This window comes from Camelus bactrianus, chromosome 25, assembly GCF_048773025.1.
Source record: "Camelus bactrianus isolate YW-2024 breed Bactrian camel chromosome 25, ASM4877302v1, whole genome shotgun sequence".
Taxonomy (NCBI): domain Eukaryota; kingdom Metazoa; phylum Chordata; class Mammalia; order Artiodactyla; family Camelidae; genus Camelus; species Camelus bactrianus.
Genome location: NC_133563.1, coordinates 37,733,916 through 37,757,904, shown reverse-complemented (window position 1 = coordinate 37,757,904; position 23,989 = coordinate 37,733,916). Strand labels below are relative to the sequence as shown.

The following is a 23,989-nucleotide window of genomic DNA, read 5'->3' as shown; positions in this document are numbered from 1 at the left end:
AGGCAGCGAGGTGGTCTCACAAAACCAGCCTGGCCTGACCGTTCCAGTGCGGGACCTAGAGGCTTCTGTTGGAGTGAAGCTGGCCATCCTTAGGCAGTGAGTTTCCTGTGCTCCGTCTCCAGGTGCCCGTTAGTTGCCTTTCCTTCAACCAGTGTTCACAGAGCACCCACTGTGCAGCCCTGGTCCTGCATCCTCCACCCCGGCTGTGAGCCAGACTCCAGCCGGTCAGGGTGGCCTGCAGCACCCTAGGCCCTGCTCCTGCTTCTGCTTCAGCCCTCCCGCGCAGCCTGCGGGAGCTGGAGGTGCTAAGGCCTGCGGGTGGGCGCGGGCTGCCAGGCAGAGGGCTCTCCCTGTCCCTGTCACCTCCTCTTCCTGCAGAGCCTTCTTGGCCCCTGATTGCTCTCTGGAGAGTCACACTTTTTTTCACAAATATTTCATGACACATTTCCTGTTGGAACTGTTTGTTGCACCTGATCTTTTCTTGAAGACTTTCTGGGTGACATTTGCGGTGGCAGTGGGGGAGGGCCCCTGAAGTGGTTTCTTAACCATACACGGGGGGGGGGGGCGGCGACAGGGAGGGGCCGAGGCAGGATGGCAGGGTGGGAAGAGGGACCCCTATAAGAGGGTAGGGGTACACTAGGCACCCTGTGAGTGTGGGTGATTGTGTGATTGTCTGGTGAGCGCGTGTGTGGGTTCAGAGCTCTAGGGTCAGGGTCAGCTTCTCGTATGGTCCTCTGTTAACATCTAGATGACAGGAGAGAGGAATTGATCAACTTGGGGAGGCTTCGCAGGCTTTTTCCTTGGAGGATGAAGGTGGGGCTCTGTGTCATGAGATGTCCCAGCTCAGGTATGATGACATCCTCTGGTTTCATGGCTCTGGAGTGATGGCTGTCCCTCCACTGTCCCCAGGGACATGCAATAGACTGTGGCCTTTCTGGGTGTCACCTCTAGGGGTCAGGGACTGCGGCTGGTAGGGCTGCCTCACCTCCACACCTCCCCCTAAAACATAATATGCAAACCATGCTGGGAGGCTGGCTGGCTCCCTTGAGCTGGAAGCCTGCTCTCAACGTTCAGTCCAGCTGAACTTGTCTGAGAGGTGGGGCTTGTGGCCAGGTTAGCCTGCTGCACTCAGAAGGCCGCACCCTTGAACCCACGGCAGTCCTGGGAGGTGTGACGTCAGGGTCTATATCCAGGCGCCCTATCCAGGGGCTTGGCATAGCTGGGGTTACCAGCCAGAGGCGTTCCTGGGGACCAAAGTGATGCCAGGGGGCTTCCCTAATAGGCCCACCCACCCGTGGCAGGCCCACTCAGACTCCCTCCTTCAACTGCGGGCTCTGGGAACTGGCTTCTCATCCACCGGACGCCCACTCGAATGGCTAGGTGTGTGTCTGCCTGCTCTCAGGCCTAGTCATTCTGCGGATACCTCTGTTCCAGGCAGTTGAAAGAGATTCCTGTAACTAAGCCTCCCTAAGCTGGAAAGGCAGATCTGAACTCGCCAGGTATCATCTCGGGCCACCTGGGGCTTGCACACAATCCTTCCAGGGCAAACATGACGTAGGAACGCCAGTAGGGGAAATCCGGTTACCTGGATCTCCCTGGCTGGATGCCATGTGGTGACAGTAGCCATTCAGAGTGTGCCTGGGGCAGGAGCCAGTCGTCACCACCCAGAGTTCTGTGGCCACTGTGAGTTGTCTTCTCTCTGAGGCATCTCAGACACCAGAAGGTGGGTAGGGGTTTCTGGGTGAAGTTGGCTCAGAACTGGAACTTTCCATCTCCTCTGAGCACAGAACCGCCCACCTCACAGGATCTCAGGGGACTGGGCAGGCAATGACCTGGAGCACAGGTACTCTGGCTTCATCCCAGGGGGGAACGGGAGGACCCACTGGATGCTCTGACCAAGATGGGCATCTCAGCCAACCACCCTGCTCCCTGCTCTTTTACTGATCTTCCCTGCCTTGAGGTTGGGTTTGGTTTGGCATGGCCCCTCAGTGTCCAGTGCTTTTAGTCTTTTCTCATCTGGGCCAGGTCCTGTCTTGAGCAAATGCCATCTAAGGACTTCTTGTCCCCAAGAATGATCTTTCCCAGGCAGAATGCCATCTCCCTAGGCCATCCAGAAGGCGGCCAGCCCCTGGTGATCTGTCTGGACTTCTGGGTTCTGACATTTCAGGGTTCTGACCAGGAGGAATTTTACATAAATCTGCTAGCATCCATGCACCTGGCTTTCTGGTGTGGTCACACCAGCACTGACCAGGCCCCTGCCCAAGCACACCCCTGGCGGGGCTGGGCAGGTTGGGAAGGCCACAGGCTCCATCCCCACTGTCAGAGGGCCCAGCTGGAGTGAGGCCCCTGCGGCAGGGGCACGTGGGGGCTCATGGGGAGCCCCTCCAAGTTCTGGTGCCTCTCCCAGCATTTCCCTGGTCTTCGGGGTCCATCTGTGCACCCCATCCCCCCCATGTTGCCTTCCACCCTCTTCATTAGCCGCTTGAAAAGCTCTAGGCTTCCCAAGTTTTTGGGGCTTTGCAAACTAACTGATTTCCAGGGCTGCTGCTTTCCCCTTGCCCCACCCTGTCCCAGCACAGAATGCTTTTTGCTTTTCAGCACCAGTTGGCCTTGGGCAGCCCCTGTCCTGAGGATGGCCCAGTGGGTAGAGGTGGGTGCAGCGTGGCCCCTCACTGGTCTGCTTGCTCCCGGGTCCCCACGCTATCCTGGCTGGTCCAGGAAACCCTGGAATGATCCCGCTCTGGCCCCTGAATCCCTATCCTCCCTTTAGAAGTCAGGAGCCTCCCTCCTGCTTGCCCCTCCCCTCTCCTGGCTGCCCGGAAGGAGGTCAAGGCACCCACTGGGCCTGTAGCGCCCTCTGGTGCCAGATGCTGGTGCCCACAACCCTGCAAGGATGACTTAGTGAGCCAGGGAGTGAAGTGGTGGCCGAGGACAGAGGACAGAGACCCAGATCCTCCAGCATGGAGATCGAGTGGTGTCTGTGCTGGTGACCCAGCCCTCCCACCCTCAGTCACATACTTACTCCTCAAGGGTTTGTTCTGGCAGCCCCTCTCTGGACCCAGAATGATGGAAGACCTGTACAGGCATCAGGTGAAGGAAGCTTTCCATCTTCATAGGTGCCATGGGAGTGGGAAAGCCCGGTGGGAGAGTAGGGGGAGGGAAGCTCCCTGGGCAGAGGTGGAGGGTGGCAGGTCCCCTCGCCTCCCCCAGGGTGTGTGTAAATCTCTATCCCAGCTGAACCCCTACTCATGCTTCCTGGGGAGCTTTCTCCTGGCAGAGACTTCTGAGGTTTGGGTGACGCGCACTTTGAATTCTGGCCATTCACGTTGGCTGCTGGCTGGCCCCTGCTGCTGTCCCAGGTCTGGACAAGGAGCCGGCGTGGCCCGGCCCGGGCGAGGCAGCATTGTTCGAGCTCGGAGGCTGGAGCCGCCGCCCTCTCATCTGCAGAGGGTCGGGGCTGAATGGCGCCGAGTGGAAATAGCGGCTGGGGGTACAGATGGGGTGGGCCATTGTCGCTCTCTGGCATCCTGGTTTCAGCCTACGAGGGAGGGGCATCCATCCGCGCCGGGTGTCAGCGTTATCTGCCTGTGCACAGTGCTCAGGCTCGGCTGGCGATTGCGGCCCGGCCCGCGGCGGCGCCTCTGGAGGCGGAACGCGTCCCTGTCCCCGGTGCTCGCTGGGGCCGGGCTGGCACGCGGCCGAGCGCACAGGTCTGGGCGCCACCCGCCGCCCCCGCCGCCTTCACCGGGTCCGGCTCCTTCAGTTTCCGTCCCCGCCCCTCCGCCTCCTCGCTCGCCCTCCCGTGGCTGGAGTCTGGAGTGCATCCTGCGCTGGCTCCGAGGCCGCGGTGAGTCCAACTGCACTCCATTCTCTTTTCTCCTGGACATTCGGTGGATTCACTTCCGTGGTCCCAGGGACAGGCCGGCTTCATCCCTTCCCTGCCGCTGCTTTTATCTCAGAGGCCTCCAGGCCATCCCTGCCCTGCGCACTGGTCAGGCCCCCTGTGGGTCCCCCCAGCTTGAGTCTTGCGGCTCCACTCTCACAAGCATATCTACTTTAAGCTCCATGAGGGGCCCTGGCGGCGGGAAGAGCCCCCCCTCCACCACCACCACCACGGGGAAGCACTGCTGTCCTGCTGAGGAGCGGCCCTGAATGTCCAGGGTGGGGCTGGCGCCAGGACCTGGGGGCTTTCCCTGCAACTCTGCTGGCGGGCACCATGGGCCGGGCTCTGAGCTCCTCCAATAGAGCAGCCGACCTGGCCCTGTGCCACCCGAGAGGCAGCTGTCAGCCACCTGTGGCCACTGGAGGCTGGACGTGCTTCTCACACAGACGACTGCTTCACCAGCCTGGCTCCAGACCCAGACATCAGCACAGTTCCCAAAAGTCTCAACCTGGCCAGTGGGTCGCTCATCAGAGGAGGCTCCCTTTGGGCTGAGGTGGCCCTGCTCAAGCCCCTGTCCGCGCCCTGTCACTGTCCCAGCTGGCTCTTTAGGGGAGATCCAAACATGAGCCTCTGCGGCTGCCACACTGAGCCAGCGAAAGGGACGGGCAGCGGGATTCAGAGACTCTTCTCTTGTCTCTTGCTGCCATGCCGAGACCTTTTGCAGGCCAGCTTATTGTAAAACTTCTACTGGAAAATGCAGAAATGCCACCCCTCAGCATCCCACCTGGGAAAGGAGAAAGTCTCCTCCTCATTCGAACTGCCCCTCTGCAACAGTGGCCAGGGAGGCGGCGGAGGTCGGAGGGCTCTGCCGCAGATCCTCTTGTTCTGGGTGGGCGGGGGGTTCTCCTCCCCTACCAGTTCCCCGGCCCCCTGACCTGCTTCACTGGGGCCAAAGGAGCAACCATCTTGGCGTCCTTGCCTTTCCTCTGCTGTCCTGGCTAGGCCAGGGCCAAGGTGGGGCTGCACTCTGGGGAGAGGGAAACCGGAGGGCCCCCCAACTGTGCTCTGGAGGGATGCCCAACCATGCAACTCCCCTGAGCACACAGCCGCACACGTGCCACCACCAGCACTGTGCACGTGACAGCAACAGCAAACAGAACGCACGTGCACACACACCACCAGGCCACATACGCACAAGCGCATGCCCACAGGACACGTACACACATCGCATCAGGCGCGCGCGCACACGCACACATGCCCAGACAGGTGGGCAAAGCCAAATGAGTGGCACCTGCTGAGAACGGGGCTAGTTACGATGAACTGGGGTCTTAGAAGGAGGTGGAGTGAAAGCCTAGAAGGCACGTCATGAGTAGCCAGGGCCTCTGGAGGGGGATGTCCCAGGGTGAGGAGACAAGGGGACAGGACGGAGGTGCAGTGACGTCCGGTGCTGAACTGGGCTCTGGACTCAAGACAGGACCATGTGTGGATCCCCGAGGGCCTGGCGCTGGGTCTGGGCTCCTAGTTTTGGCTGCAGGGCTACGGTTATGTAAGAAGTCAACACTTGGGGAAACTGAAGGACGGGTCTCTAGAAAACTCTGGATTATTTTTGAAACTTCTTTGTCAGTGTGAACTGATTTAAAAATCAAAAGCTAAAAATGTTTTGAGAGCAGCAGGGAGTGGGCTTGTCGGGAGCTGTGTGACTTGGGGATTTTCCTTGGAGGCCCGGCGGGGGAGCCAAGGCCTGCTGGTCGGAGGATGAAGGATGAAGGCTGTCGGGACGGGGCTGGGGCATCCCGGAGAGAACATTTCAGGGGGGTCAGAACTCAGGCCGAGAATGGAAAACTTAGAGGTTTTAAGAAGACATGGAAGAATGTCTATTCATGTGTTAACAGAAGACGTTTTTAAATAATGTATTTAAGAAAATGAACGGTGAAAAAGATTTACCTGATACCATGCTGCGACAGCCAAAAAGAAAAGACAGACTGAAAGAAGATACTTTCAAATAATTAGTATCCACTCGTCCGTATGTATTACAGACTACAGATTCACAAGGTAAAGAAAGTTCTTTTACAACTTATTATTAAGAGCAGACCAATAGTCCAAAAAAGTAATTTTCTCAACAGAGAGAAAACTAAACTCTAGTTTGGCATTAGTGTACTATTGCCACTAAAGTTCATTTTTAAGATGTTATAAATAAACTCATCCAGCCTTAGCTACTTTTGACCATGTAGCAGAAGATCCCTTTTGTTCTATACCGAAAATTTTGTCTAGTATTGTCTCGTAACAGTCTGTTCAAATTCACTTCTAGTTAAAAGAAACCTTAAATCTCTTTCTGATTCCTTTCCTACAGACCTCCAGTGTCCGACCCTCACCCAGGTTTTGTCCCGCACTTCCCTCCGCAGTCTGCAGCCACCAGGCGTTTCGCTGCAGGACGGGTCATTTGCCTTCTCTCACTTTCCTGTGTGCTTTTCCTTAGCACAGTGCATCCTGCTGGCTGTGTGCATGTTGTACACAGAATTGTTTCCTTTAGCTTTATTGTTTCTGGTCATTTCATTTATATATACTGATCATAATTTTTAACCTGGTAATTTTTATTTTACAGAAAAAGCCAGGGAGTAGTCAGCTGTGAGTGGTCTGTCTTCACCGCCATTCTGTAGCAGGCTCACACGTTTTATGGATATACCATCTCACAGTTTTTATCAGTCTATGCTTCCTCATAGCACAATTTTTCAGTGAAGCAAAAAAATGCTTATTAACAGAATAAAATATATTTAGATCTCCTGTAATATTTAAAAATAAGGAGCCAAAGTATAGAAAGTAAACTTATGCTTAGTCATTCATGTTTGAGTAGTTTCTTACCTAGAAATGATCTGGATATTTAATGATTATCTATCACTTAATTTAGCATAAATCTTAAATTACAAAGTGCCAAAACGATTTTGGAAACTTTTAAAGACATACTATCAAACATAACTGTTGAAAAGTCCATTCATAAAACTTTTATTTCATTTACATCAACTTAATACAAATATGATTGGATTAGTCAAGAAAATTTCATAAGATGTTGAACTAAGCTAGCTGTCATCTCAAGTTATCTTTCTGTTAGCTGTTTTTATAGCATGTTAGGCAAGTACAAAAAATCACAAAAGCAGAAAAAATTTAATGTAAAATGCATGGATTTTTTGTTTGTTTTTCATGCAGTCCAATTTTAGTGCATTGTCACCTGTACATTTGTCCTTAGGCTAAATTTATATTTTTATAATCTTAAACATCTAGTAGCTATAACATTAGCTTATTTCACTAGTAAATCCAAATAGAATAAAAATGTATACTCATGTTATACTTAATGCTGATAATTCAGAAGACAGAGCTGTTTTTATTAAACCAACAATATTAAACTGGTTGTTATTTACCAAAGATTTACCCGTATCACATGAACTTGAACAGTATTTGGGTTAGTTTCTGTATTTGTGAGAGATTTAGGAATATTTCATTTATGGAAGTACTTATTTATGTCTAAGTCCATTAGAATAGAATGAGCTTTATGGGACTGATAAATTAGTTTGATAATATCACCTCGAGGTGGGAAAATATCGAATGTAGATCGCATAGTACATACACATACAGAAGCGTGCAGGAAGACACAAGTGGAGACTTAGCCGCGAGTCAGGCATCAACAGTGATGCAGACTGCACTCGCTTATAAAAAGACTTGGTTCTTGACTTTGCCCCACTTTCTATTTTTATCTGAATTGTGCTTCTGGTGGGTGAGGCAATTTGAGGCCACCTGCTCCATGTGAAGGTTAGAGCTTCCCCCCATTGCCGGGGAAGGGACTTTCACAATTTCCTTTTGCTGTGATGTGCAGTTCCTGTGGGGACTGTGGACTAAATTTTGATTGAGGTGCTGAGGGGATGCCATCTGTGTGTCCCCAAAGCGCATCTGAGGGAGAAAGCACTCAGTCTGTTTCCATTTAGCCTCCTCAACCTCAAGGGGCTGCTTTTAGGGTCCCTGGTCCCTGGAGAGCCCCCAGTGGAGGCAGGCAGCCTAAAATCTGAGTGAATATAGGGAGCTGAGGGCCAGAGTGGGAAGGGAAGGAGCCAACAGATGACCAGAGAGATGGAGGAGTTGGGGGCTTGAAGAGTCAAGGAGCCTGGAGGGAAGATTGGAAGTGGTAAAAAGGAAGGTGGAATGGAGGTGATGGCCAGAGCAAAGGCTTAGATCAGCCAGTTTGGGAGATCTCAAGTTTCCCAAAGAAGCCATTGAAGTTCCAAACTATCCTTAGTGAAATCAGAGATTAAAAAAAAAAAAAAAAAAAAAAAAAAAAAGAAAGAAAGAAAGAAAGAAAAAGAAAGAAAAGAAAAATGGGGGGAAGGGTGTAGCTCAATGGTAGAGCATGTGATTAGCAAGCACAAAGTTCTGGGTTTGATCCCCAGTACCTCCATTAAAAAAAAAGAGAAAGAAGGAAGGAAGGGAGGAAGGAAGGAAGGGAGGAAGGAAGGAAGGAAGAAAGGAAGGAAGGAAGGAAGGAAGGAAGGAAGGAAGGAAGGAAGAAAGAAAGAAAGAAAGAAAGAAAGAAAGAAAGAAAGAAAGAAAGAAAGAAAGAAAGAAAAAGAAAGAGAGAGTGAGAGAAAGGGATTTTTACGAATGAAGGATTTCCCAACCAGGAGGGAAGTGGGCAGAACTGGCACCACAGTGGCTAAGCACACATCCTGTGGAAGTCCTCAGAGGAAGCTGAGAATTTCCCGTGAGAAGAGATGTGTGAAAGTCACAGCAGCAAGAAGGAGGGCACCCGACAGGGGGTCTGCGGAGGAAGTGTGCCCTAAACAGCAAAAAGCCGAATCCCGCCCCAGTTAGACCCGGTGAGGGCTCCCCACGTTCTGGACCCGTGGTGCCTGCTATGGACTAAATTGTGTCCCTGATTCATATGTTGAAACTCTCACCTTCAGTACCTCATACAGTGACTTTTTGGAGAGAGGATATTTAAAGATGTAACTAAGGTGAATGAGGCCACATGGATGGGTCCTAGTCTAATGGGACTGATGCTTTCCTAAGAAGAGGGAATTAGAACTGAAAGAGAGACTCTGGGGTGCTTGTGCCCAGAGGGAGGGCCGTGTGAAGGGGTAACAGGACTGTGGCGTCGACCAGTCAAGAAGGAGCCTCAGGGGAAAATGCCCCTGCCAACACTTTGATCCTGGACTTCCAGCCTCCAGGACTGTGGGAAAAATAAGTTTTTGTTATTTAAGCCACTCAGCCTGCGTGTGGTGTTTTGTCACAGTGGCTCTAGAAAACTAATAGAGGACCTTTCCAAAAAACTTGGGGCTCTAAGCCCGCTTGGAGGGAAAACGCGGAGGCCCCAGAACGCGTCCCCACGTGCTTCCGCAGAGCGCCGTCGGGGGGCCGGCTGTCCGCGCATGTGGGCGCACTGCTGGGGCCGCCGCCAGCCACGCCAGGAGCGAGGTGCACGCGGGGGTCAGGCTCCAACGATGAGTCAGAGCCTTTCGAGTCACGGCCCCAGACCGGTAAAACAGCAGCATCTGACAGTTGTTTCGCTGGTAGGGAGGACTTCATTCAAGACTATGGCAACAGGGACCAAGACGACTGCCAGAGTGGGGAGAGACCGACCTCAGCTCCTGACACAGGGCAGACAGCTGGACATTTATATCCAACAAGCAGAGCGAGGGCTTAGTGGATGGACGATTACAGAGCAGAGACATCAAGGCTGGGGGTTCTTGCTGATGGCAGGCCAAAGGCTTGGACATTGAGGGTTGGGGGAGGGGAGCTTGATCAGGTATCAAGGGTGGGCAGAGTCTCACTAGACTGCCGTGCCAGGGTCCTCTGCTAAAATGAGGTGATGCAAGCTGACGGCAGCAGTGGGGCCGACGTGGAGGCCCAGCTGAGAAGGGAGCTCAGAGGAGTCTGCTTGGGTTTGGTCGAAGGGGACACCTTTCTCAGGTGTAACCTGAAAATATGCGGAAAGAAGCTGGCATATTACCAGAGTCCAGCTCAGTGACCAACAGTCAGTCCAGCCCGTCACGATACTGTGTGAAAACGCCTCCCGTGGCTCGGTCGCCCGGGTTCGCAGGCTCCCACTCGACCTGGCCAGGCTTCTAGGGCACAGGTGGTCTGAGCAAGGCGCACCGCACTGCCCGGGCATCTGGTCCCCTGGAGCTGACAGACGGCATTACAGGGCAGACCCCTCTCAGGCATGAGTGTCTCACTGCATTTCCTTCACTGCATTAATTCCTTTCCCCTCAGCTGTTATTTCTCCATTTATATCCAAAGTTTTCCAGCGTTGGAAGGGACAATAGGTTTGGCCCTTGTGCTGGTCTAACCTGCAGGCAGCCGTTCCAGTCCGTGGGCCCGCCCCTCTGTCCACTGCGCTCCACGTCGGGCAGGGGGTCGCGGGTGCAGGGCGAGTGGGCTGCCACTGCCGCTGGGCAGCTCAGCTGCGCTCACCGTGAGTCCCAGTTCTGCCAGGTGCAGGGCAGGCATAGCCTGCCCCATCATGCCCATAGGAACTCTGACAGCAAGGGTTAAAAATGGAGTTCGTTTCTTGCTTAGGAATCATCACTGCTTCGGGAAAAGACAGGTGAGGTGATGTGGGGAAAGAAGCTGAGTTGTCACACCAGCCTCCCCTCTCCTTGGCCAGACTGAGGCTCAAAATGCACAAAGGAAGGCCAAGGAAACCTGGTCATGGTGCCAGGAAACTGGGACTTGAGACCAATCCTTTGCCCCCCAAATTTGGGGCCCCTCAAGACAGAGAAGCGGGTCCCCGTTCAAGCTGGGTCATTTTCCTGATTACTGTGGGATTCAAAGTCGCAGCTTCACAAACCAGGCAAGAACGACTGAGTCACTGGGGTCCCTCCCTCCCAGCACTCTCTGGCTGACTGCCCAGGCCAATGGAAAATTGAGAAACCCTATAATGAGAGGGCCACTCAGGACTCTGAAACTGCAGGAATGAGGCTGAGGTGCTGGCTGGCAGTGAGGGGAACATGGAAAGAGAAGAGGGACTCTGGTTATCAACCATGTCCTGGATCAGCTACAGAGATGGGGGCTGGGGAAGCCCCCCCGCCAAGTTCACGTTGCTTCTTTCCCTTCTATCTTGTGTGCAGCACTAGCGTGGCAGGATGTCTGTGGCAGATGATGAGACCTGGGTCCCCAGTGCCTACTGGTGCTCCAGACTCACGATCTCCTCCCTCCATGCTGCTGCCAGCCCCGGAGTTGGCATCTGGACACCTTGATAAGCATTCTTGTCTTCTGGCCTCCCTCTGGGCTCAGCTCAAGGGAAACAGCTGACAGCAGGTTGGAGCGGGGAGGTTCTCACTGCCACCCTACTGCTGCACTTTTGCTGAGCCAGTGCCCCTCCTGAAGGTTATGGGTCGACCTGGTTGGGGATCTCCCTGTATTTGACCCTTAGTGCTTGGGGCTCCGGTGCATGTTGGCTGCTGGAGCTTCAGCGACCTGTGTAAGTTTCTTTTAAGCCCCCTGCATCGGCTCAGGGTGCCCAACTGTTTCCGGCTGAAGCCACTTCCTCTACGAGCCTGGAAAGATGCCCCTTCTGCATCCTCACAAACCCCTCAGAGCTCTTGCAATACCTGACATTCAGCTACAAGCGTATTCACTTACAAATAATTTCCAAAATATACAAATAGCTCATACACCTTAACGTCAAAAAAACAAACCCAATAAAAAAATGGGCAAAAGACCTAACAGACATCTCTCCAAAGAAGACAGACAGATGGCCAACAAACACCTGAAAAGATGCTCAACATCCATAATTGTTAAGAGAAATGCAAATCAAAACCACAATGAGATCTCACCTCACACCAGTCAGAAAGGCCATCATTAAAAAGTCTACAAACTATAAATGCTGGGGAGGGTGTGGAGAAGACAGAACCCTCCTATACTGCTGGTGGGAATGTAAACTGGTGCAGCCACTATGGAGGACACTATGAAGTTTCCTTAAAAAACTAAAAATAGACTTACTGTATGATCCATCAATCCCACTCCTGGGCATATACCCAGAGAAAAATATAATTAAAAAAGATACATGCACCCCAATGTTCTTAGCAGCATTATTTACAATAGCCAAGACATGGAAACAACCCAAATGTCCATCAACAGATGACTGAATAAAGAAGATGTGGTATATTTATACAATGGAATACTACTCAGCCATAAAAAAGAATAAAATAATGCCATTTGCAGCAACAAGGGTGGACCTGGAGATCATCATTCTAAGTGAAGTAAGCCAGAAGGAGAAAGAAAAATACCATATGATATCACTTATATGTGGAATCTAAAAAAGGACACAAATGAACTTATCTACAAAACAGAAACAGACTCACAGGCATAGAGAACAAACTTATAGTTAATGGGGGGTAAAGGGTGTGGGAAGGGATAAATTGGAAACTCAAAAACTGCACCTCTAAGGGAGTGATGGAAATGTCAGCTGTCCTGATTGTGGTAGTGGTCTCATTGGTGTGTACGTCTATCAAAATTCATCAAATTGTACATTTAAAATATGTGTAGTTTACTGTACACGAACCATACCACAATAAAGATGTTTTTTAAAAGAGTACAAAGCAGAAAACATTAATTGCAATGAAGAACCTTACTTCAAAGTCATAAAATTATAATTACTAGTTGTAGGAAGACTTAAAATTCTAAATTTGTATGAATCTGTTAAATGAACAGACAATAAATAAAGCAGAGGTCGAGACTAAAAAGGACAGCATGCCTCCTCTCCCTGTGAATAATCAGTAGAACCAGCAGGTGGAAAATCAGACGGCGGGGGTTGGGACATGATTAACAAAAGAGTCTATGGCATTTTGTCACAGCAGCCTGAACCAACTGAGACAGTGTCACTAGAGGTTTGAAACTTAGAGGATTTTACTAACAACTTTAATGCAAAAAAATCTGAAAAACTGAATGAGATAAATTACTCATCAAAAGCTAATAAAAACTATTAGAAGAAAAAAACACAAATAACTCTGACTTTAAAAAAAAAAGTGTTTTACTTTGGAGTAATTACAGAATCACAGGAAGTTGCAAAGACAATGCGGAGAGGCCCCAGCCACCCTCGCCACCCTGTCCCCAGTGGTTACGTCTCCCACAACTATAGTCGGCGTCAGAGCCGGATGTGGGCACTGGCAGGAGCCGTTATGTAGTCCTGCACCACACGCGGGGGTTCCCGTTACCAGCACCCCAGTCAACACACAGATCGGTCTGTCGCCACGAAGGTCTCCCTCCCTCAGGCTGCCCCTCAACAGCACCCGCACTCTCCTCCGCCACACCATCACCAAATCCTGCAGCTACTAAACCGCTCAGCATTTCCACAGTTGTGTTGTTTTGAGAACGTTTTTTCTGAGTGCTTTCTTGTCTCCTCACCTCTGGCTTTATTGAGCTAGACTTGATATACATCACTATGTTTGTTTAAGATGTACCGCATGACCTGACTTACACAGTGACATGATCACCACCGTAAGTTTAGTCAACATCCATCGTCTCATACAGATTTTTAAAAAAAGAAACACTGTCTTTTCTTGAAATGAGAACTCTTAGGACTCACTCTCTTAATAACTTTCAAATACCCATCCCATTTGACCTTGGCCCAAGGGACGGCTGACCCTAGCCCCTCCCCACCTGACTGCAGACTTTGGTGAAGGTGCTACTCTACTCCCTGGGTCTAAGTGCCGCCGTGTTCGCCAGGCCCGAGCGCTACCATCCCCAGCGCTGGCTGGACCACCAGGACTCTGGCATCAGGTTCCCGCACCTGGCCTTTGGCTCTGGCGTGTGCCAGTGCCTGGGGCGGCGCCTGGCAGAGGTGGAGATGCACCACATGAGTGGGCCTCGGTGGTCCCTGGCGGGCAGCCCGCTTGCAGATCCCAGGCTTCTGCCCCTAGGACGCCCAGCCCCAGGGCCCTGGACAGAACCCTGCCTCTGTCCTAGGTGCTGGAAAACTTCCTGGTGGAGTCACTGGTGCAAGAGGACATCAAGATGGTCTACTGCTTCATACTGATTTATAAGTACTGTGTCTAATGGAGTCGTCCAGCAATATCTCAAGATACAAGTACATGATCCAAAATCAGTCGTATTTCTCTTCATTTGTAATGCCAAATCTGAAAATTAAGAAATCCATTCCATTTGCAAGAGCATGAAAAAGAGTGTAACACCTAGGAATTAAAAGATGTTCTAAATTTATACTCAGAAAATGACAAAGCACCGTGGAAAGAAATTAAAGAAGAGCTACAGAGTTGGAAAGCATCCTGCACCCACGAATCAGAAGATGCTGTCTTGCTCCCGTGGCGACACTCCTCATACAGGTCTCCAGACTCGCTGCAACCCCTATGAAGACTCCAGCGGACTCCTTCGTAGAAAGTGCCAGGCTGATTCTAAAATTCACAGGGAACGCAAGGAAACTAGAAAAGTGGTCCTGGACCAGTCTTCCCGCGGGCATGTAGACTATGCCCTGGGGCTGTTTCGTTTTTGACTAAAATACTCAATCTCTGTTCCCTCAAGTGGCAATATACTTTTGTCCGTGTGTGAGTGGTGCCTAACAAGGAAAACAATGGATCAGAGCTAACACCACAAAGAAATCCGAGTACACAACACCCAAACCATCATGCTCTTTATTTCTCCCTCCAAACAAGCCCTAAATGGGTGACTTGCCAACTGGGGACCCCGTGGGTCACTGTCTCTGGCTCACAAAAGAGCAAAGGACAGCCAACTGGCTCTGGGGAATGGGGAGATGGTAAGACCCTCCAAAGGCAGCTTCTCATGTCAGTGTATTGCTGACCGCAATGGAGGCAAAGCTCAGGAAAAAGGTTGACTGCCCTAATCGCACAGTTCCTTCCAATTCCTCCTCAACTGTCATTTCGGGGAGGATGTCCCTCTCAAGATTACTAATACCCCCCTCGTTGCAGGTCATACTATTACAGCAATGAACAAAATAGAAAGAGTTAGAACGAAAGTATTTTCTCCTGGGGGCTTCAGGAGGCTGCTGAGAGGGGTGCACAAATGTGCAGTTGTTTGTGCAGTTCTTGTAAACGAATAATTCACGTTCATCGTAACCTAAAAAAGTAAAGATGACAATCATTGATTTCTCGTTTTCTGCTTGCAAATATCAAAGCACGTTTATCTTAACTAGCTCCATCCCTCACGTGTTGTTACACTGCCTGAAATTCTTGATTGAGAAGACAATCCAAGTCCACTAAGGGTTCGGTGACTCCATGACACCTTCTCCTGGAGATGTTGTCTCGCTACACTGCCACCTCATCTCTGTATCTGGCCTCCCTATGAAGCTTCCTGGTGCCTGGTCACGGAGCTGTACAAACGCATCGTCCTGTTCACCATTTGCTCTAAGAATTCTAGGGATCCGGAAGCAGAACGGAGCCCAGGAAACATGTTTTGCTGATGTCCCAAGGGCACACAGGCCCTCCAAGCGGAGGTCCCTTGCCATCTGGCCTCCAGCTGACTTTCTGCAGCTGGCCTCACCCTGCTAGAACAGGCTCCCGCCGCACCCCTCTGCCTGCCGTTCCCCGCCCCCGGCCCAGCACGGAGGCTGACGCACAATCACACCCACCTGCTCCCCAGTGCAGCCCTGGTGCCCCGTCCCAAGTACAGTCCCACTGGGACGCCTGTGAGCGCCTTCGCTGGAGGACTGGCCAGTGACCTCGACCAGCCAAAGCCCTGTTCAGGCTCCACCTGAGGCCTGGCTCGAGAGTCCCTGAGTTAAGCTGCCGCGGCCTCACTCACCAGTTCTGTGCCCCTGGCCTCACACAGACACCTCCTCCCGGAGCTCACCGGGGGCACCTACCCACTCGCGCGGCCTCACCTGCCTCAGAAAGTGCTGACGGCTGCGCCCCAGGCACCTGCTTTCCTTGATTTTCCGTTTGTGCCAAAGAGCTTGCTAAAGACCCACATTCTACAGAAAAGCGCACAATCGCAGGGCGACAGCTTCACGGACCCTCCCGAAGCGCACGTAACCGCAGAGCAGCATCCTGCTCGAGAAGCAGGCCTGGGTGGAAAGCCCCGCATTCCTCCCTCCGTTCCTCGACTCAGGCACGAGACGCGCCACGGCCAGAGGCGAGGAGGAAGCGCCCGGCTTTCCGAGCCTCCACGTGACTCGGCCTGCTTTTGAATCAACGGAAAGGAAATCCACCTGCGCTGCTGGTTTTTGCGTCTGCCGCCTCTTCTCTGCGGGGCTCTGTGCGGTCCGGCCCTGCCCCTGGCGAGGCCGCGCGGCGCTCCCTCTCGCGGTTGCGTACTTTCCACCGATGGACACACCTCACTTCACTGCGGATGGACACGGGGCTGCTTCTGGGTTTTATCGAGCCCAGGGGGGTGCTGCAGCGAGTACTCTTGTCCTTGTCTTGGGGGTGGGGTGGGGGACGTGCGAGTCTCACGAGGTGTGTGCCAGGGCTGGCGACGCTGGGCCTCTGCTGCGCTCACGGGCGGACGCCGTTCATGAGCCTTCCGACCGCTTGTGCCTGTTCACGCTCCAAAGGAGCGCGCACATGTCAGCGTCTCGCCACGTGCTGGGCTTTGAATAGTCAGTCATTCCTTCTGCAGTCATCGTATCACGCGTTTATATTGCATTTTCACCAAAAAGAATCACGTCCAAAGATCTCTGTTTTATTTGTTACCGGTTCAGAACTCATTTTCTGGCAAACTGCCTTCATGCCTTTTGCTCAAATTTCTACTGGGTGATCAGCTATTTTAGTTACTGATTGGACGGAAGAGGTTCTTTCTGCATTAAATACAGTCTATATTTCATTTCCACTCTTCCGCTGTAAAATCACTAATGAAGTGTGAGCCCATGAAACCCTAGGCCCCAACCTTGACTCCCTAAAAACAGAGCCCCAGCCCAGCCCTCGTTCTGTCTCCTGCAGACCTCGCACTGTGCCTCTAGGTGTCCCCTGCAGGCCAACAAGCCTCCTCCCCACTCCAGGGCAGGGTCAGCTTCGTCACAAAGCCTCTACGTGGACACTCTGCTTCCTGCGTTCGCCCTCCTCCTCTACTGGTCTGTCTTCGATCCCGAGCCCAGCACCACTCCGTCCTAGTGAACGGAGCGGCGCAAGTGCTCTCGGTACTTGACAGCGCTGGGTCCCCAGCGCCTTTCTTCTCCCACTAGGCTGCTTTGGTTATTCCTAACCCTTTCCACTTCCACAGATGTTTGAACATCTGGAATCAGCTTTTAGCGCGCGCGGGCACACACCCTGCTGAGATTCTGGTTACAACTTTATTGAGTTTGTAGATTAATCTTGGCTCTGTAGGGGGTCTTGATCCACAAGCTCGGTTTGTCCTTCTGTCAGTTTAAGGGTTTCACTTCAATAGTGATTCTGCAGTTTCAGTGTGGAAATTCTGCACAAATCTAGTTGGATTTCTTCCCAGGTAGTGAGTGATATCTTGGTGCTTGTAAACAAGCTATGCTTTTTAGTAAATTTCATTTTCAATTTGTCAGTAGGGGCCTGTAAAAACAAAACTGACTTTTAAAATTGATTCTTGAATATTGACCTTCTATCCAGGGCCCTTTGTAAATTCACTTGTTTTTTCCAAAGCTTGTGGTTTTCAGTGACTAGTAGCAGTGTAATTCCTGTCTTTCCAATCACCATGTATGTTATTTCTTGCTCTGGCCTACGTGAACCAACAATGAACTTGGTTCCATGGGGAGCAGAGGTGGTGACAGCAGGCATCATACCCCTCTGTGACTCAGGAAAAAAACTTTTCACATTCTCGTTGAACTACCACTATTCTATGAGAGAAAATTTCCCTTCTGCTTCCATTTCCTCACAGGTTTCTTCCTAACTGGGAAATGCTGTTGGGTTTTATCACAAAGTTTTCAGCCTGTTGGTCATCACTCCACGATGTTTCATTTTCCCTTTGTTCATGCGATGAACTAAACTAGTGGGTTTCAAACTGTAAGGCACCATGCAGTTCTGTGATTGCTCCCCTCCTGTGTGCCATTGCCATGGCTTACGTGGCGAGGGCGCCTTCATCCCAGATGATGAATGAATATTGACAAATTCTTCTCAGCTCAAGTCCACGCTTCATTCAGAGGTTGCTCATCTTCCCTAGTGTTCCTGTCCTGACTCAGGATCCCATCCCCGAAAGGCACGTGTCAGAGCTCCTGCAGCTCATGCAGACCCGGGTTCTACTGGCTGGAGTCTGGCAGGTGTCTCTGCGTCTCTAGGCACAAGAGACGACCGTCAGCGATTCCCCACTCTCCCGGTGTCTTTGTTGGGTGTGTGTCGGGTGTACGCTGTGACCGTGAGCATGCTGGTGAGAGGCTCCTCCCTGCTTTTGCGGAAGGGGTTGTGTAAGCTTGGGGTGACTCCTCCCATGATACTAGCGAGGTATTGCCAGGGAAGCAATCTCTGGCTCACAGAGTTTTTAGAAAGGACTCAGGGCACTTCAGTCTTACATTCTCATTGCCAGAAAGAGGTGGTTAACAGCGTTTTTCAAGTTTTTGTTCGTTTCATCAGGAATGTCGCATTTATCACAGGGAGTATATTCATAACAGCCACGTTTTCTTTATAAGGCCTGTGAGGGCACCAACTGACGCCTCCCCTCCCATTTCTGATGTTGGCTATGCAAATTTCATTTTATTTAATTTTTGTTCATTTCTTACTCTGTTTTACAAATAACATGAATCTTTCCAAAAAACCAACTCTGGCTTTGTGGATTTACCTCTTGTTCATTTCTGAGCCAACTCCTGGGAACATGGTCTCGGGATGGAGACACAGCAGGCCAAGGCCATGGGCTGGGTGCAGAGAAAGAACACACTGGCCCTGCCCCTGAAACTTCCCAGGTGGAGTGACTAGTTCACCAGGTGGAGGAAAGACAAATTGGTACTTACGAGATGAGATGGTCAAACAGCGCCTAATTTCATAAGGACAGACTCTAATATTTGAACAATAGAAGGTGTTCGTGACCCAACAATCATAGCATTTCAAATTATAGGTCCCTAGAGAAAAAGAGAGCGGTGTCAGTCAGGCTCCTGTCCAACGTGCCTTTTTCCTCTACCTTTCCACCCACCACACCCCTCCAGCAGCTGGCCCCTTCCCTCAGCATCAGAGGACATCCTGAGGCCTGCCCTGCTCAGCCCTCGCTGGGCTGTGTGTCAGGGCAGGGCTACCTCCCTGCACAGAAGCCTGGTATACCCAGGACATTTTCTTGTTCTCAGACACAGGTTCTCAGGAACGCCTGCAGGTGGCCAGGTGTGTGAACCCTCCGCTCTATTGATTGGACCCACCTTTTCAAGGAAGGCCTGAGAATCTATGAGGCCACCCGCCCCGAATTCCCTGCACTCAGCCACCCCTGCTTGTTCCAGATGGGGAAGGGCCCCAGCTAGAGACACCACCCTCTCCGGTCCCTGGGTCCACAGGTCCTTGGAGAAAGCCTTCCTCCATCCTGACCCTCCCCTTGCTCACGGACACTCTCTAGTCCACCCTGTGGTCACCAGCTGCAATGGCAGTGGAGATCTCAGCTGGCTAAGATGATGAAAACTCCATTCAGACCCTTACCATGACCCCAATTCAGTGAAGCCTCCTCCCCTCTAAGGCAGAGAAGACTGATACTCACAGGCTTCAGGATCAATGTCACCGTGTGGCCACCCCATGAAGAGGAGGAAGGCAAAGAGGAGCTTCATCCCTGTGGGAGCTTGAACCTGGAGGGAGGAGATCCAGGGTGCAAGTCAGCGAGGGCAGGGCTCCTTGTAGGGGCTTCTGGGCTCCCAGCTCCAACCAGCACGTGGGTCCCCACCTCCCGCTCTGGGCTGAGTGCTCCTCCGGGCAGGACCTGGCCAGCAGGCCTTTGCCACACACAAAGGCTTTGCCAAGCTCAAGCCTTCATCTCAGACCAAGACATCCTTCCTGCTCTCCATCTGGCAGAGCACAGCCAGGGCAGCGAGGTCCTGCGGCTGTTTCCACGCGGACCACACCCCAGGGCCGCACACCCTCAAGTGTTTCTCCTTATCTACTCGTTGACGCCCCACCTCAAGAGCAACCTGGGGAAAGTGCTGGAACATTGTCCTTTGAGGTATTTCCTGCCTGTACAAGGACCATGACACACGTAGGGCTGGGGACCAGAGGAGGGGAACTAGTAATGAAGATGCCAGAAGCCTAACTTGCCCTGTGGCTAGGAAGTGTGGACCTCATGCAGTCCTGTCTCCCTGGGCCTGGGCATCACAGAGCCCTAAATGACTGCCGGGGGCAGGGGGGCCTGGGGCTCCTCACGCCTGAGCCAGGACACTAGCACTTGCTGGAGGGGCAGCCCCCAGGCACCAGGCAGTGCCTGCACCTGAAACATCACTTGCGGGGACCCACCTGCACCCTCACCGCTGCCAATGCCTATGGCCTCTGGGGAACCTGCCTCCCCCAGCCCCAGGCAGCCTCGCTCCCTGGGGCGCCCCTTCTCCCTTGCCGGGAGCGTGACATGCTCTCGGCGCTCTGTGCGGCTCCTCTCTGAGGGGAGCTCCTCGTCTGCTGCCGCCTGTCAACCCGAGGAGACCCACCCGGGTGGTGGCAGCCCTTGGCATGCAACCCCCACGGATCCAGCTGAGGGGCCCCCGACGGGGTCTGACTGTGCAGCAGGCAGCCATGCCCCTGAGGTGGGCACCCAGAGGTCCTGCCCCCGGCCCCCTGCTTTCCTAAGTGCAGCTCTCAACCCAGCTGCAGCCCAGGCCTTCCCACTTGGGAAGCTCCCGAGTACGGAGAATCGGGGTGAAGGTGGGTCAGCGCCAGGGCCCTGGAGGGGCTGCTCCTTTGACCAGCCAGCCCGCCCCCAGTGTGGACCCCCAACCTCTCCAGGCACAGATCCTCGTCCCCTGCAGCCCCTTCCCACTCGGTGCTGCCTGCCTTCCCTGCATCTGTCCCTTCCCTCAGCCACACTTGCTCCCGGGCCGGTCTCGTGAGCAGCTAGTGACCCAGAGCCAACGTAGTGAGGCCCTCTTCTCCCACTCGCCACACCAGACACTCCGGACATTTCTGTGCTGCAAATACCCAGAGAAGATGCTGACCACAACCCGTCAGATGTCTTCACGGACGCCCCACTGAGGTCTTTAGACAGATGGGAAATACCCAAGGGCTCAGATGTGGGACGCGGCAGAAATCAGACTGGAAAGTGTCCAGAAGCAACATGACTGCCGGCACCGTCTGTGAACGGCCTGTGCTCAGAGATTCAGGGTCTGACAGCTGAACAGGTCCTGGAAATAAAGCCAGGGCCCCTGAAAAGTGGAGAGTGGGGACTGAGATCCTCACACAGAACAGGATTCATCCAAGAGTGAAAGTGTCACAGAGCAAAATGAACCACACTGTCTAAGATCGGCTTGGGCAGAGTCAACTCTTCCTGGCTTCCCATCGCCCAGAGACAGAATCCCGTGCCCTCAGCACAAACCATGCAACCTCCCAGAAAGCTGCCGATCTAAGAGCTGCATGGAGCTCAGGCTGAAGACAGAAACTCCCACGTGCACAGGCAACAGGAGCAGGAGTTACAGATGTGAGAGGCTCTCAGTCACAACGCAGCAGAGTCAGCCCAGACGTCGCCAGGGGCCGCTCAGCGCTGCCACCCACCCCACCCACACCCCACCCGGCTTGGGTCCTGAGCCGACGGAGTGGCCGGGCCCTCCCACAGCCTCCCTGCCAGAGGAGAGAGCAGGCATCCTCTGTGGTAACAAAGCCACCAACGTGCTGGCCAGGGTCTATGCAAGTCCAGAGTCTCTGTGAAAAACCACAAGACGCAGAAGAGGCAGGACTGGAGGACTGCTATGCAAGAAAGCAGCGGTAGAAGGCAACCCCAGTTCACCCAGAGGCTGATGTCAGCATCTAAGTGCTTGTAATTCATTATAATGAAAATATAAGGAGAAAGTGGTAACAAAAACGATTTTAAAAACATGAAAATCTTCAACAGTGAAACGACATTGATGGGGCTCGGGGCAGACAGCCCCCAAATTTGTGAAGATAGTGTATTGATTACTTGGAATTAAAGTTGCTTGAGAAACATCCAGTATAGGAGGAACACTCTGAGCCTCCTTGCTTCCCCTGCAAGCAGGAAAGAACGTCCCCCGGGGAATGCATCCTCCCTACGTGGGAAGGGTTGGAGGGCATCCTTATCATCAAAGACGGGGATTTTGCGCTGACCAAGGTGCAAAAAGGAACCTTGTCACTTCTTCATTAATTTGCTACCCCCAGCAAAAATTCATTTGTTTTTATCAAATCTTCACACATCATTGATTCTCTGTCTAAAATGTATATAAACTGTCTCACTCAGTCCCTTTTTTAGGTCCTATACCTATGGGGCCTCCTTACCTTCAAAATTAAATGTTTCCTTCTGTTAATCTGTCTCATATCAATTTGATTAGACCAGCCAAAGGAACCTAGAGAGGTACAGGAAAAGCTTTCCTCCCCTACGTCATCAAGAGAATCAAACAGACATTCTGAAACAGAAAAAATATCTAACAGCAAAAAACTCACTGGAAGGGATGCACAGCCAAGCAGACGCAGTGAAATACAACAGTGCAAAATGTGAAGACAGGCCCACAGGAAACACCCAAACTGACTCCCAGAGAGAGAGAAACAAGGGAGTGAACAGCACTGGGGAAACGAGACCCACAAACGAGAGTCCGACAGCCGCCATCCGCCGAGCCAGAGTCCTAGGAGGAGAGGACGGAGAAACAGACGCACATCTCTGAAGAGACGCTGGAGGACACAGCCCGCTCCCAGGATGAGCGCGGGGCATCAGCCCACAGCCCACAGAGCTCAGGGCGGCGGGGCCCAAGCAGAAGAGACATGAGGAAGACCAAACTCAGACGCACCGCAGCTGAACCGTGGGAAACGACGTTTAACCAGTGAGAGCTGGAACGCCTCCCAGTGGAAAGCCAGGCACAACTTAAGGCAGCAACAGTCCCACCGACTGCTGGTCCTTCAACACAAACCACGAGAAACAGAAAGCCTCAAGGACAATCACGCCTAAATGCTGTAGAAAGAAGACACCTGCCACCAAGACTTCTATTCTACTTAAGGGAAAATATACTTAAAAATGAAGACAAAATGAATATGGTTTGATGCAAAAAAGGTTCGGAAGCCTTCTTACCAGCAGATCTCACTACGAGAAACACTGACCGTGCAACAGGTTTAGACATAAGAGATACGACATCCAGAGCCCAAAGCCGAGGTAATGGGACTGAGATGCGGAAACAGCTCCGTTAGTCTCAGCCAGAGAAGACTTCAACATAAAGAGTCTCTCAAGAGATAAAGGGGTGTGGAGAATTCATGTCCATCAGGCATTTTTGGAAACACAAGTCAGGGCACTGTTTCTACTACAGCCATCTTATGCAAGAGAATCAGTCACTTCACCTGTTCGGAAATTAAGAACACAATTTCAAATAATCAACACCCCCACGCACCCTCCCGATTATTCCCAGTAGAAAACACAAAATAGTTCGGGCAGCATGATAATAGACATATTACAAGTCAAAACCAGAGCAAAATAGCCTCAAGCCCTGGCAGGAAAAGGAGGGCTGACAAGCATAATTAGAAGTGCACCAAGACTGAAGACTTAAGAATCGCCCTTCTCACGTTAAAAAACCAGGAAAGCGACACCAAACTCAACCAAAACACAGGGGCCCCGGAGAACAGAAAGCAGAAGCTGGAAGGTGGGGAGTCTGCCGCGTGGCAGGTGGGGGCTTGGGGACCCCGGAGTGGTACCGCAGATGGAGGCGCTTTGGGCTTTGGATGTCTGGCACCAGCGGGATCCCGGATCCGTGCTCCAGGGCATCACGGCTGAACCCCAGGACCAAAAGCACTGACCTGAGGGCTAGCAGGAGCCTGCAGGACTGCCCCCCCCCCGCCTGCGCCCCGCCCAGACAGCTGGACGCTTCCCCCGCCCCCCTCCGGCCCCGGCCCCGGCCCCACTGCCCCACGGCCCCCACCCCCACCGGCCCCCACCCCCGCACGCCCGAGTCCCGCCCAGGCTTTCTGGAACCTTCCCCCACCCCCTCTGTCCCCTCCCGCCATCCCCGCCCCCACCCTGTTTCCCGCCCAGGCTTTCTGGAACCTTCCCCGTCCCCCAACCCCTATCCTGCCCAATCCTCTGGACGCTTCCCCT

The 23,989-nt window shown here is 52.5% G+C and overlaps 1 protein-coding gene across 4 annotated transcripts in view; it reads right to left on the bottom strand.

The window, feature by feature from the left end:
* Window positions 1-14,500: 14,500 nt before the first annotated feature.
* GML (glycosylphosphatidylinositol anchored molecule like) overlaps window positions 14,501-23,989 on the bottom strand; it is a 46,579-nt gene continuing 37,090 nt past the window's right edge. For all 4 annotated transcript variants that reach the window (XM_074353207.1, XM_074353208.1, XM_074353206.1 and 1 more), the window contains 3 exons: window positions 19,469-19,553; window positions 18,744-18,851; window positions 14,501-14,956 (listed from right to left, as the gene is read on the bottom strand). In XM_074353207.1, coding sequence (XP_074209308.1) covers window positions 14,661-14,956; window positions 18,744-18,851; window positions 19,469-19,553 — 489 coding nt within the window. In that variant the 3' untranslated portion in view covers window positions 14,501-14,660. The remainder of the gene's footprint in view (window positions 14,957-18,743; window positions 18,852-19,468; window positions 19,554-23,989) is intronic.